Here is a 15,125-nt window from a genome sequence, read left to right as displayed (position 1 = left end):
TCTCCTCTTATATCTTCTCTTACGCCTTCTCTTACGTCTTCTCTTTTACCTCGCTATAACTACTATAGTAAAGTAAGTATTAATAATATTAATAGATCTAATATAGAAGATATAGTAGCCTTTTTTTTAATTAAACTTCTATCTCTCTTTATATCTTTAAAAATAGCTAATTCGAGATAATATATATTTCGAAATTACTATTTAAACTATTTTATAGCGAATTAATTCTTTTATTACTAAATAATATTAAGACTTATAATTTATACTTCGTTTTAATATATTTATCTATATTTAATCATTTTTTTTTAATTAATTTATCTTAATAAGATTATTATTAATAATTTTTAATAAGATATTACTTATTAGAGCTAAATTATATATTTTATTAAGCTTTTCTAATACTATAAAGTTATTATTATTAATCTTAATTTATTAAACTAGCTAGTTAATTTACTTCACGTTTACTAGAGTGTAGAATATAAAAATAAAGTTATTATTAAATATTACGATTATAATATCTATAAATATACTCGATAATAATTCTAATATTTTAAGTTTTAATTTATTAAGAATAATTTATAATTTAATTAAAAATAATTAATAATCTACTCTTTTTCTATATATATTTAATATTCTATTCTATTATAATATTCTTTCTTATTATTTAAATTAATTAAAAAAAGTTTATTTTATTTATTATATAATTATCTTTAAGCTTTATATTTTTCTTTAGATATTTACGATATATAATCGCTAAAGATTTAAAAAATTCGATATTTAGTAATTAAAGAATATATATAATATAAATAAATAGATATAAAAGAATAATATTATTATTAATATAGAATTTAATAATCTTAATATTAATATATAATATATATCTATTAAATATAAGAAAACGATATTATCTTTTAATAATTTATCGAGTTTATAATTTAAAGAATCTATAAAAAGTAAATTAGAAGCTCTATATATAAAAAGATATAACTTATATATATTTAATAAACTATAAATTAGATTATATTATTTAAATACTTTTTTCTATAGAATTTATAAAATATTAAGCTTAAAATAATTAATATATATTAAAATATCTCTTTAGCTATCCTTCTTTTATTTATTAATTAATCTTCTTTAAATTAAAATCTCTTAATACTTCGATAATATACTCGAGAAAGAGTATTATAGCGATCTAGAAAGTATAATATTACTATCGCTATTATCGATATAAGAATTTCTTTTTTACTTCGTAATAAAAATATATATTATCTAATTATTCTATAACTATAAAACTCACCTTATAATAAATTTTAAGACGCTCGAAAGAGTAGTATTTAAAATATTTATTATCTTTATAGAGTCTTAAATAATATAGAGACGAGTATACTAGATAATTATAAAGAAATTATATTATTTACTTACTTACTTTATAGTACTTATAATACTTACTTACTTACTTACTTACTTACTTACTTATAATACTTACTTACTTATTTATATTATTATAATAATATTCTAATATTTATAACTCGATATTAAATTATTACTCTTAGAGATCTATAATTTAAATCTAGCTATAATTTTAAAAAAATCTATAAATAAAAATAAAAATAAACTTTACTCTAAAGAAGTATACTATAGACTAATATATTCTAGTTTTTAAAGTCTTTTTTCTACGACTACTCTAATATATATATAAGTTAATAGCCGAGTTTTTATATATAATATTCTTAATTACTAGATTATATAGACTAGTTATTATTTCGAAGATTACTTTACTATATAAATCGCGAATAGAATTTTAGTCTTCTAGCGTCTCTATCTTATCTAAGACTTATATATATATATATCTTATAATCTATATAGATATATAACTACTTCTATAAGTTTTATTTATTATAATAAATAAGTTTAATTACTATAAAGTAAGTATAAATATTAAATATAATATTTACTCGCTAGTAATTAAGCGAGCTTTTTTATCTCTAGTTAATCTATTACTCTTTATTTAGAATTATTTAATTTTAAATCTAAATAATAGATAGTAATATATATTAATTATAATATCTATAAGTATAAAGCTTCTATGATTACTATAGAGTTATTATTATTAATTAAAGAGTAACTTATAGTTAAGATAAATAATTTTAAATTCTTTTATTAATTATTACTTAGTTAATAATAAGCTAATTTATATTATTTAAATTCTAAATTATACTATAGAATATATCTTATAATTTATACTCTTTAGAATATAGATTTTAATATATTAGTATAAGCTAGATTATATTTTAGTAAGAAGTATAATAGAGTTTTCGCTTAATTAATCCGCACCCGCGTTATATTTCTAAGATTATTATTTATTTTTTATTATTACTTTATAATTATTTAATAAAATAACTTTAAATTTAAGATATAAATTAATTAGATAGTAGAGTATATCTACTAGCTATAAAATTTATTATTATCTTATTAATTTTTTACGCGTTTTATTCGATTATATAACTTTCTATACTATTAGCCTACTCTTTTTATATCTAAATTCTACTATTTATCATCTTAAGTTTTAATTATACTCTCCTTAATCTTAGATATATATAATCTCTTCGAGACTTTTCACTTTAAATAATATTAATATAACTTAATTTAATTTAAATTAGAGAAGTTTATTAGCTATAAAAGGACTATAAGATATAAGATTTTAAGAAATTTTTATTATTATTATATATTATAATTAAAAGTATTATCTTAAATTAGAAAATACTCGTTATACTTAATAATTATCTTATAAATAAATAGAATTAATTAAGATAATAGAATATATATCTAATATCGATATTAATTAATCTCTTTTTTAATATTCTTATTTCTCTTAAATAGTATACTCTTAAGCTTTAAAACGCGTTTAAAATATCGACTTAGGAATTTTCTAGCTTACTTCGCTAAGAAATACTTCTAAATAATCTATTATTAAACTAGATACTCGAAGTTTCGACTATTAAGATTCTTCTAAATATAGTATTTTTCTAAAGCGAATTCTTTAATAAATATAAAGCTTAAACCACGTATTTTCGAAGTATAATAGTCTTAAAATATTATTTCTATATAATTACGATATCGTATATCTATATAATTCTAATAATATACCTCCTTAAAAAGCCGTATAATTTAAATTTACCCTCGAGATTCTTTAACGCGAATCGATATCTTATTACTATAAATTATTATATATTTCTTATCTTATAATCTCTTTAATTAATTAATAGCGAATTATAAATATTTTTACTTCTATTCTAAAGATAGTAGAGACTTATATTAAGAAGGATATCGTCTATAGCTAACTTTAGAGAATACTATATTAATAACTATTATAGAGACTATATATCTTATCTTATAGATAATCGTTATCTAAGACTTATAACGCTGAAATCGATTCTTGATAGTATATCTAATAAGACGTCGTAGAAGTTATTTATTAATTACTAGAGGTTATTTAAACTATGAATGTTATTAATATATCTCTAAAGAAAGTAAATTAATATTTTCTTTCTTCGCCTTAAAGACGCGTTTCTTAATATTTCGAATCGTTTTTTTATTATATTTATAGACCTTGGCTATCTAACGATTTAATATATTATTAAGATTACTAAGAGCTATTAATATATCCTTTTTAGAATCTAAAAGATTAGTTTTACTCTTAATACGTCCCATGGTAATGTAGGTATTAAAGGTGTTTTGGTGGGGATTCGCGATTTTTCACGTTTCGCGGGTGCGGATTAATTAAGCGAAAACTCTGTTGTAGGCATTTTAGTGTTACGCCGGGTTTATCGGTTTTAAAAAACCTGTATTTCCTAGTAAACTGCGTTTCCGAGTGATAACAGGTACGTGCAGGACTGCCTCGAGACTCCCACTAGAGGATTGTCGGGCACCTCCGCAGCAATGATCAAAGATGATCCCTCCCCTGCGGAGCACAAGAGCCTATAGATCCGCCACTGCAGCCTTGTAGACTTACAGGATGCATTGGAACATGTTCTTAAGAGAGCATAGATCCACAAAGCCATGGAATTTGTTCGGTCCCCTCAGCCTGACACTGACAGGCTGCTGACCGATTTTGTTGCTGGTGAACGCTTTCGAAGTCTCGTCAATACAGATTGTATCAATGCGAGACTTGAACACCACCATACTCCCAATGAGTTCCATCGACATCCTTGAACAAGGTACGAGGCTGACCTTCCGCTGATTACGAATGTTGACTGGCATTAGTGGAAGGAACATGGCGCAGCACAAGTGCGACAATAGAAGACGGTCTTCGGTCTCATCTATAAAAAGTACCGAGGCACTGGCGACACGTGCTAAGACATTGTTTAGACAGAGCAAGAAGCGAAGCCATGTTGTGTCCGTTACACGCCTCTTGCTAGGCTTTCCCTGACCGAAATAGCTTTGCTACCTCAGAGCCCTTCCTCGCATCGGCTATCCTTCGACAAAACCTATCCGCTCGATACACAATACCTGATTTGTTCTGGTCCAAGAGTTATCAACGTTCTAATGGATTCTTTGGTTGTGGAGATTCGTACAATGAAGAAGGTAAAGTCAAAAGTCATGGTATTGTCCTTTTCTAAGTAGTGTAAATCTCTACTAACGACCGGTGCATACACATGGTTCCGATTTATAATCAAGCAGCTAGTAGAAGTCAGAGGTATCCAATACCACAACTACGAATGGTATGAGATGGCATTCTTCACGAAATGGACTTCAGCAAATGTACATGTTGTTCTCTGCTTCGACGTCCCTCAGCATCTACGCGATGGACTTCGAAACCTTTTATTGTCGCCGTCAACAACGCTTGACCCGTCTGATCCTTATTCGCTTCATGCGATCATCCTTGGAGAAATCATCCACGCCTTCGACGCCTCCGTCTGGTCTATTCGAGACTTTGTGAGGATGATTGAAGTGGTAAAGCTGCCACCACAGCATCTTTGACACGAGGAACCAACTCAAACTGATATGTCTCTAGAATCGGCACGGCGTTGCCCAACAAGCAGCTAGTTTCCCCCTACTGCATGACTTCGCACGGCATGCGGTTCATTCCTCGGAAACACTTGACGTTGCAACAGAAACAACAAAAAGCATCCTTTGCCAACACGAGTGGTTCTGCAAAGTGCCCCCTTCGGACACGAAATCCAATGTCTCACGGCGGACAAATCAGGCACTCAGCTTTAGGGTGCAGACGTTGCGGAACTTAAGTGCACGATCTAAAGCTAACGAGGCAAGACTGCGCAACGAGATAGACTTGGTCAGTCTGCATCCGAGTATCTCTCGAATCCTACCTCAGTTGACCTCGGCAGGCCTTCAACACCATCACGCAGTATGACAGCAAGGTCATGGTAAAGATGAGCGAAGCAGTACGGAGAGATAGCGCAGCAATGAGGACGATAGCAGTCCTGACATTGACCTTGTTGCCTGCAACTTTCGTTGCGGTGAGTGAACCATGGTCGTTCCGCACCAGACACCGACTAATTTCGGGTCGCCTGGAGGCTTTATTCAGTACAAGCTTCTTTGACTTCTCTCCAGCTACCAAGACTCAGCAGGAATCCTGGGTAGTATCCGAGAAATTTTGGGTGTACTGGGCTGTCTCTCTCCCAGTGACCATCGCCACAGTCGCGTCATGGCTTTTGTGGCAGCACAGATCCAGCTGAGTCTATGATACTTTCGGCCTGGTACAAAAGGCCTCTTCTTTACTCCTAAGGAAGAGTCAGTGGTACGACGGTTCTTCATTTCATGGGGGATAGTGGCGCATAGAGGTGCATGGGGGTGCATGGGGGAGTCAAATCTAGCGGGACAGTATGGAGAGCACCCCTGCCATGGTCATTGAAAGGTGGATGCTTGAAAGCATGCTCTTGTAATGAATTGACGGCACAATCAACTCTTGATGATGTTCATGTTGAATGATTTACTGCATGGAAGATTTTCATTATATTTGTATATGCTATGCAAGCAGCCAGAGACCGCCAGGCACCGCACCAGGCTCTACTTGAAGCCCCCCTAGCATCTGTCCAGTATCGACCTTCGAATAAGTACGCAATGCAACTATAGTATACTCATAGACTCAGGCCCACACCCTTGCCATCGAAGAAAAAGAGGACATCAGCGAAGTGGGATCTACAGTCACCCACTCTCTGTAAGTTTCTTGCCCCAACTCTGATATCCTCCTCTTCCCTCCCCTAGGCAAAGACCTCCTCCTCAGTGCCCACAAAAGCATCCTCATTCGCATTCTCATACCCGCTGTCACAGAATCCGCCCTCGCTCTCCTCAAGTTTGACGATGAATTTACCCTGCCCATTCTTAGCTTTCTTGCTGGGCGGTTCGTCCTCGTCTTCGGTGTCAGACTCGTCGGCTTTGAGGTCATCGTCCTCGGAGTCGTCGGTAGCATCGCTGCAAGCATACAACGTTAGCGCCAAACAGGAGAGGCGAATGTACGGACCAAGTCCCCCGGAAAGGAAGGTGCGGGAAGACATACTCCTCGCTCCTGCCCCGATTCCCACGCTTGCGCTTCTCACCGGCACCGCCGTTACCACGGGCAGAGAATTTTCCTCCTTGGCGAACCTGAGCTGGTGCAGTAGCCTTTTTGACCGCCGCATTGGTACCAGCGGTAGCGCGCTTGCGTGGTGTCCCAGCTGGACCGGCACCGGACTTTGCCTTCGAGACACTGAAGTGGGAAGCGGCGCCGTTGTCTTTGGAAGTTTGGCGGATCTTGACCAAGCGTTCGCTAATGGCGCGGGGGGTGGGCTTTTCGAAACCCTCAGCTGCGGGTTGGGAGTGTTAGTATTCGGTATTATTTCGGAGGAAAGAGCCAAAGCGGTAGTAGGAAGCCTGGAGAAGAGGCCGGGGACTTACGCCATACTGCGGAGATTGCTACAGGGTTGACGTTGACTTGGGAGGTTTCGAGGATCTTGAGGAGGAGCTGCAGGTATGTTAGCTTTACAGATGCTGACCCAAATGTTGGTGAAGAGGAGAATGGTATGAGAGTGGAGAGTCAGGAGGATGATGAGAAGGTGAGCGGAGACTCACGATCTGATCAATGACTGGCGTCCACTTGATAGGCATTTTTGCTGTCGATGGTTTGGACTTTGGCTTGTTGAAATTTGCGCTTGGATTTTGGAGGTTGGGAAAGCGGAAGTGAGAGCGAGTCTGAACTTTGGGAAGAGTTTGAGTGATGGAGAAGAAGCACGACGGTGTTTGAGATGATTAAGCTTGTATTGGCACGTCAGCTATATGGATTCGGTCCAGCTGATGTGCTCAAAAGATTTTTAGTTTGGAGGATGGCCTTGGATGAAAGGGAAAGAAGAGTTGTGGGGTTGAGGAAGTGAGAGGATGGGACTGGAGGAATCACAAATGAGGAAAAGTGAATGCGCTAGAGTTGTTTCTTGGCTTTTGGATGATGAAGATTCTACTTAGGCAACCAGATACACTGCCCCTCAATCAAGAACGTAGATAGACCGACAGATGATATTCTCGATAGTGGTAAGTAGAGAGACTGTTCTTTATGTAAAGGTTTCCACGCACCCTAGTTGGCTCGAACCTCAACGTCCACACTTCGACAATCTCGAAAGCCCAGATAATAGTATCCTTGATGCTCTTTATCATCAGGCAATCACTCGACGCGTGTCCACGGAAATTCAGACGTGGCAGACATCTTGGGGAATACCACGCTCTATCACGTTGCATACAATCTGCAAGCGATGTCGATGAGATGTCGTTGATAGTGCCAAGAAGGGACCCTGAGATTCGACCATGAACTGAAACTTTAGCCTTGACGATATAGCAGAACACCTTTCCTGGATGTTCGCTGCTCGTATGTAATTGGATTCGTCGATATTAGTCTACACTCCTGCTTCATAATGGAAGCTATGCAAACATAATATAGCATACTATAAGTTCCTATAAATAATCGTAATCATCGTGTTACTATTGCAACGTTCAATGACAATCTTACCATTTCTGAAACCATAAAGGATAATATCAAAACCTTTTGCTTTATTTCATTGCGGGCTCGCGATTTTGAGCCATTCATCTTCTATTCCATCATGCCTTTGCCATGGGAATCTCACCTCAACAGCCCCCACACCCCTCACCTCTTTTAAAGGCGCTAACATCCTCACTTCTGCCCCCTCGTTTGTCGTACACCCATCACGCTGAATCCACACCCGAATCTCTCTCAACCCCTTCAATTCTTCACGAACAACACGCCAAAAATCTTCCCAGATTGCTTCATCGTAAGGCATAAAAGGATGCAAGATCTCAGCATCCGGGCCCATGTACCCATGAACCGACCAGTCTAGATGGAGGACTCTGATCGCAGCCCGGCGTTGCGGCAGAATGGTACGAGTGAGAGCTCGCAACGCGGAGGGATTGGTGAAGGAGAAGGTATTGCAAGAATAAAGGAGGTTGACTGCTTCGATATAGCTAATCGTAGGCTTCATCAGCCATCGGAGCGCATAATACCAAACACGAACTCTTCCCTCTCTGGTATGAAACACGAACAGAGAACCGCACATGCTAAAGGTTATAGACGAAAGCAACTCACATCCTTCGACACGTCAAAAGCAACCCCAACATTCCGCAATTAATGCCGAAACTGCCATAGCAAACACTGCGATATCCCATCATCTCATAGCAGCCCTTTACTTTGCAAGCATCCATGCTCGCGGACTCGCATCTCATGTGGCCCATTCTGCGCGGCCTCCACCCTACATGCAACATATAGCCACCCAATACCTCTCTGTAAATGATCTCTCGCAGCTCCAGAGGGAGTTTGAAGAGGTGAACTTCGGACTCTTTGTTACAGAGTGCAGAAGAAGATTCACAGCTTAAAAAGCGCGGTCTATAACTTGGCGGAGAGGGTCGCTCAGCTTCAGCCTGCGTACTTTGAGACACACAGTGGGGCTTCTCCCTATGGACATAAAGGGGTGCACGGCAAAGGAGGCAAGGAAGCTGTACGAGGAATCGCAGGGTTTCCTCCATGGCTGTTGCAGACAGGTGGAAGAAATAGAGGGTAGTGATACGTGCCAAATCTGAGGTCAAAAACTGTAAGACAATATACATGGGAACTTATACCAACAACATCTAGTCATTCTACCATGATGATAGTTGGACTACTATGCTGTAGGATGCCTCAATATCTGCAGTCATCTCTGATGCTGCCGCCTTCCTTTAGCGTGAATGAGTGTAGACATAGCATGGTCTGTGATATTACTACCGCAATATCACGATCCGTGTTAGTATTCCCACGCCGGATGAAGCTGGAAGGTGCTTCTACACAGAAGACTGCTGGTCTTGTTCCACCACAGTTCTGATGATCGACAAACAGAGCTCGTATACACGGTCAAGAGACCAGGTCTATATCGCGAAATAACAAATCTTTTGTGTCGTTGAAATGGCGGTGAAGGACCTTACAGGCGTGCGCTTTGTTACACACTTCTCCGAGGAGAGCTCCAACAATATACCAATCCACAATGGCTAACGAGGAACTAACGAGTCCTTGCGCCATCTGCAGCAAAGCAGCTGAGGAAGGGAAGACGCTCCTGTCGTGCACACGAAGCAAGGGTCTGGTTCATTGAAGTGAGGTCTCCTGACATTCTGCTTATAGCTGCCTTATGCTAATTGGCGCAACAGGCAAACCGCCGACTGCAGCACTCACAAACCCGTTTATGCCGTCTCCAAAGGCCAGTAACACCTCCTATAATTCTATCTCGGCACCTCCGACACCACCAACCCCCAAGTATCCCGCACCCTCCCCTGCCCCGCCGACGAATCCTTGTACCAAGCGCCGCAAACCACACTTCAGTGCTCCACAACGCACACCCAATTTCAAAATCAAAGAGCCCCATCGCCTCAGCCGCCAGAGCGGCCGAGAAATCCAACATGACTGAAGAAACCTTCCTCCAAAGACTATTCAGAAGTCTCCGCAGTACAGACACTGCCGGGACCGCCCTTCCGACGCTGCTTCGAATTGTAGAAGATGATCCTCGCCGACCTGAGGAATCCCTGCGCGGGGAGGGCGCCGATAACATGCACAACGACAAGCGGCAGCACGCCGCGGACGCCGGAGAAGAAGTGTTCGAAGTTGAAGCAGGTTGATATGCTTGAGAAGCCGGCGTGCAAAGACAAGCGCTTCGAGTACGCGAGATTCCTGGGAGCACGCTCTTACGCCCCTAGGACGCAAGGATAAAGGGGGTTGATTTCTCCATATGCACGGATGGCGAGGGGCATTATGCTGCTGAGGATGTTGAGAGCTGGAGTGGCTGAACGAGTTGAAGAAAGCGTACAGAGCGTATAGGCCGGATCAGGAGCCGAAGGGGAAGATGCGATGGTTTGAGCAGCAAGGGAGTGAGTTATCATGATCCGCAGGGCTTGAGGAATGGGAGGGAGAGTGATTAGGCGAAGCTCGATCAATAGTCACTTGTCCGAACCAGAAGGGAAGGCTTTCAGCTCTACATGAGAGCGATTCGTCCCCTTCGATGATCTTCACAACAGAATCTCTTCATACCTATTTACGTGACCATGTCTCCGGCGCCAAGAAATCATGATTGCTGTTCCAGCAGGCGATAACAGAAGGACCCTTCCTGACCGCGCATCTCTCTCCACTTCCGCGCCCCCTTCTCGCTAGCCATGGACCCTACTCCGATAGCCCAACCGCTCCTTTTGACTAACTTCCTCGCATGGCGGCCGGATCTTCCGCTTTCACAGCGATGCAAAATATCGTGTATTGCAATTGCCTTCACTTGACCCGTAAAAGCTATAGGAAAACCGCCGAATACTGCAATCTTGCAATAATCATCGACGAGACCTCTAGCACGATTCCATCTACAACATATAGCGGTAGCCACCATTATCTATATATTGCACCCGCGTCTGGCCCAGTAGATGGTAGAAGCACCACCATCTTTATCCAAGCCCATTCCGTCCCTCTCTAGAAACATCCACCAGACAGCAATCCCTTCCTCTGGCCCGCAACAATGCATACCCCTTTATCTGATCAATCCAGCCTCTACCATGAAATCGCCGCCCAGCCCCCTTCTAATCCTTCTCATTCTTCTCATTCGGACAACCCCGTAGGACTCCTTCAACATGTCTACCCTCGCCCAACCCAAATCACGTACCGCTCTGACCCCGCCTGCAACCGTCGAATGCCAAACCGTATGGGAGGAAACACCAACAAGACGCCCAGAGGCCGGCGAAGGCGACATCATCTCAATCACCGACATCATCATCATCGGTCAAGCGTCTCTCTCACAAGCACCGCATTATATGGCAGCGGCGAAGGTCACTTGGGGTCGTTGGGAAGCGAATTCTGGCTGTACCTACTACCCCGATCCCCTCATGGTCATAAGATTTAGATATTTGAGGATGAGCGACGCAACGAGGAATGAGGTTCAAGGGAGAGACTTGGATATCGATGAAGAAAGGAAGTACAAATGGTATAACGCTGAGCCAAAGATTGTCACAGCTGCTGCTGATCACAACAACTGGATGCTGAGGATTGAGTTTGGGGGCGCTATGGTTACTGACAATGTGAGCTCTTGCAAGCAGACACGGGAAGTAAAGCTTTGGGGGAAGAGGGTCGTTGGTGATGAGGAAGTGAAGCTTGGCAGGGCAGGAAAAGACAGACTTCAGATCGATTCAAACGTTTTCCTTGCTGAGCTCAGGCCGAAGGAGTCAGGCTCACTTTGCTCGGATGGAGTTGGGCATGCAGCTGTACGATGGCTCGAAATCAAAACAGTCGACCCTCTGTGGAATTCAGTCTGAACAATGGTGCACATACATCTGCTGCAAGCCTGAAGAGATGACAAGGATTGTCAGAGACAAGGAAGAGAAAGAGACTGGTTTAGGTGTCTCTGCTGTCAGAGTGAAAATATGTGAATGAATAGATCTCGTGAGGACTTTATCCAAACTCGACCTCCCCAAATAAGCTGGCTCTAACCTGGATAATAGCTGCGAGTTCCAGAATGAATTCTTGTAGGATGATAATATTCGTCAAAAGGTGGCTAAGAGTGGTCTCTTTGAACTCTTCGGCAGTCTGCGTGTCCGGCACGACGGATCCGCTTCGTGTACTACTTGTTTCACTGCTTCCAACATCTCCCATGTGATTCCTATCAGTACGGTCTTTTGTCCTGATCTTCACCTGCTGACGTAGAGCATCTGCAGGACCCATGGGCGTGATGACACGTTTTTGGGGTGTAGACGTGATAGAGTCTTTCCGCAGCGGCGATGGCGAAAACGCTCTTGACTCCATCCTAGAGGGACTCGGTGACGGAGAGATCTTGAAATGGGTCAGCCGACCGACAAGATTGGGCGTCGAATGAACATCTAGTTGTCGGCCTCGTGGAGAGCTAGACCGTGATATGTTAGCTGAGGAATTCTCAGACAGAAGCCGCTCCGAGATAGAACCAATCTGCGCGGCATTCCCAGCCTTTGATTGCGTCGATCTAGTCGAGTCTTCTGATCTTCGCGATGGGCCACTGGAGCCACTGGCTACATCCTTATCAATGTCATCGCCGACCTTAAAGACGTGTCGTCGCTCAGCAAGATACGTGTCGAACTCCTGGATGTCGTGGCGGAAGGTTTCGACTTGCTGGACCAGAGAGTCTAGAGCAGCGAACACAGGCGAAGCAACATGATTAGCTACGTACGACTCAGGAGGAGAAGTCCTTTTGGGGGATTCGGCATTCTGCTTGGTATCACCAATGTGGTTGTTGAGCGTGATTGTATCATCTTGGTCAGACTCATCGAGCCCATCATCGGAGACCGCGCTTTGTTTGGAGGAAGCATCGTAATCAGCAGGCTCCTGAAGGAGCCAGCTTTCCAGGCGCGTATTGCCACAAGAAACCAGTGTTGCAAGAGCTTGGGTGAGATCTAGATTCGTGGCAATGTCGTTCGCAAGGAAATTTTCCAACAACGAGATCAAAGCCCGGAGTAATGGATCATCAGGTCTTATCGAATGCGAATTCAGTGCATCACCATTTTTCACGAAATGAGTAGAATTCTCGTTTCGTAGCGCCGTTTTAGAGACTGGTAACGCAAGTAGCAACGGAGAGCAGCAGTGGTTTTCAAGAAGCGTCCTCGCGTCTTCTAAATGTGTATCGTAAGCCTCTCGTAGATCGTCATGAAACATAATGTCCTCGGCCATTGAGAATAAAAGGGCGGTATCTCTGTAATGAGCGCCTATCGTGCGGACAGGTAGATTTCCAGAGTATTGAGTCTTAATTATAGTCGACACCGCAAATTGGTGTTGGCTACGTAGAATGACAGAGACGAGTCGGAGAGTTGCTGTGACCGTTTGCTGGTTGCGAGATCGAAGGCTCGTGATAACAAGGTCGACAAGAGTGAAAAGGTCGGGCATGGGCTTCTCTTGAACGTGGGTCAGGTTTGTGACGAGTGTTTGCGACTTTCGGCGACGAGCCAGCGTAGCCGGTCTCGCTGGCTTACGTTCATCTTCTGGGATGTCAGGGATCGCCAGTAAATACTGCAATGTCAAGTGTATGAGTTCAGGGTTGTCGATGGACTCTACGATGCATCGCAAATATGTTAAAACAGCCACGGATGATCCGCCATCAGCGTCTGAAGACTCCATCAAAGAAGGATAGAGTAGTTGTTGCAAGAAAAGAAACTTGAAATGATCAAGCAAGCTGCGCTTGACATCCTCAGAGCCACAATGCTCGAGGACATCCTGCCAGAAGACCAGATATGAGAGAAATGTTGATAGATGGGCTTGAAAGTCTGAAGAAGTTGTCTTTTCGGCATCAGAGGGCGTCTTCGGTCGAGGCGTGTCGGAGAATGATAGAATCGCAGGTATGGTGTCTTTAGTGAAAGACAAGACAAGTTTCCTACTGAGCTGGCTGTAGAGCGCTCCCAACCCACTTGCCATTAAGGTTGCGAGATCGCTCTCCACAATCCAACTCTCCAGTGCTTCGGAATGAGACGCCGATTCGATGATGTAAAGCAACCCCGTTCTAGCAAAGTCTCCCACTCTCCCATCGTGGTGTACATAGTCCAATGTGAAATAGAAGAGTGGGAACACGTCCTTGTCTTTTCTTGTATGAGGTCCAAGGTCTCGTTCTCCTGCCGTCGTGTTCGGTCGGAACCAGGTGGGCAGTAGGTTTGGCTGAAGGCGTAACTTGGAAGCAATCGCAAACAGCACTTCTACGATTTTTCCCTCTGTGTCTACCGAGACCATCAGAGGTCCTGTAGTAGAAACTGTACCGACAAAACCAAGTAAAGCATCTGCGAAGGTCTTTTCCTTTAGGAATTCCACCTCCTCGCAATCGATAAGGATCTTCAAGATATCCAGCGTTACTTGGATGATGGGCTCATTGTGATACGTTGAAGCCACTTGGCTCAACGTTGAGTATATCTGGAATGTAGACACATGTCGTGCACAAAGGTGAGGTCCGGGTGTTTGTACTTCATCCTGGAGGGTCTTTTTTACGTCTTCGAAGCAGGCCAAGACTGGCTCTATTGGGACGTCTTGCTTGGTAGATGTGTTGCGGCGCCATATTTGCTACTATATAAGTCAGCGATAATCTAAGCAAGGCCTCATAGAGAGCATACCTGTAGCTGATCGTGCAGCTTCTTGAAGCGGATCGAGCGCTGTTGGGGAGAGTTGAATCCTACTTGCTTGGCTGGAGAGGCACCGCTGCTCCCTACAAGCTTCGACAGCTACGGTCATTAGCATGGGAAAGATTCAAATGGGTGCAAGGCTTACTAGGTCCATGATGCTAAGCTCGCCCAAGCATCAACCCAAACAACCAGGGCGATGGAGTCGCGTCTGGGTCTTCCCGAGGATTAGCCGTTGTTGGATACTTTTGTCCCAGTCCGAGCGCGGACTTGTTCCGCCCCTAAAGCGATAGGGTAGGCCCGGGCTTTCGGAGGAACTGAGGCAAATCTCACGCCACTCTTGCACTCGACCCTACAGGCTCACAAGCTCAACAGATGGGTCGCAACCGTCACACTGACAATGTGAAGGGATACTTGTGCAGCTTGTGTGTCATTCGGGCAAGATTCTTCGTCACTGGACCCCTGGGAATACTCCAACAAAGCGACATGTTCACGAAGAGAATTGCGTTGTC

General features: G+C 41.8%; 4 protein-coding genes across 4 annotated transcripts; 2 read left to right on the top strand and 2 right to left on the bottom strand.

Annotated features, from left to right (window-relative positions):
* Window positions 1–6,221: 6,221 nt before the first annotated feature.
* HO133_010350 (uncharacterized protein) lies at window positions 6,222–7,104 on the bottom strand (the record flags this gene model as incomplete). Its single annotated transcript, XM_037301203.1, has 4 exons — window positions 6,222–6,432; window positions 6,518–6,803; window positions 6,895–6,961; window positions 7,069–7,104. 4 exons carry the CDS (start codon window positions 7,102–7,104, stop codon window positions 6,222–6,224), a joined length of 600 nt encoding a protein of 199 aa, XP_037154020.1.
* A 2,189-nt stretch (window positions 7,105–9,293) lies between these two features.
* HO133_010349 (uncharacterized protein) lies at window positions 9,294–10,137 on the top strand (the record flags this gene model as incomplete). Its single annotated transcript, XM_037301202.1, has 3 exons — window positions 9,294–9,330; window positions 9,536–9,618; window positions 9,673–10,137. The coding sequence occupies 3 exons, from the start codon at window positions 9,294–9,296 to the stop codon at window positions 10,135–10,137; spliced, it is 585 nt and encodes a 194-aa protein (XP_037154019.1).
* A 990-nt stretch (window positions 10,138–11,127) lies between these two features.
* On the top strand, window positions 11,128–11,805 carry HO133_010348 (uncharacterized protein; the record flags this gene model as incomplete). The annotated part of the gene is made up of 1 exon (XM_037301201.1): window positions 11,128–11,805. The coding sequence occupies one exon, from the start codon at window positions 11,128–11,130 to the stop codon at window positions 11,803–11,805; it is 678 nt and encodes a 225-aa protein (XP_037154018.1).
* A 136-nt stretch (window positions 11,806–11,941) lies between these two features.
* Window positions 11,942–14,770, bottom strand: HO133_010347 (uncharacterized protein; the record flags this gene model as incomplete). The annotated part of the gene is made up of 3 exons (XM_037301200.1): window positions 11,942–14,557; window positions 14,608–14,715; window positions 14,762–14,770. The coding sequence occupies 3 exons, from the start codon at window positions 14,768–14,770 to the stop codon at window positions 11,942–11,944; spliced, it is 2,733 nt and encodes a 910-aa protein (XP_037154017.1).
* Between the last annotated feature and the right edge of the window lie 355 nt (window positions 14,771–15,125).

The sequence above is a fragment of the Letharia lupina genome, assembly GCF_014066315.1.
Source record: "Letharia lupina isolate WasteWater1 chromosome Unknown contig_8, whole genome shotgun sequence".
Classification (NCBI taxonomy): domain Eukaryota; kingdom Fungi; phylum Ascomycota; class Lecanoromycetes; order Lecanorales; family Parmeliaceae; genus Letharia; species Letharia lupina.
Note: the sequence above shows the minus strand (reverse complement) of the source record. Positions and strands in the feature narration are given on the sequence as shown.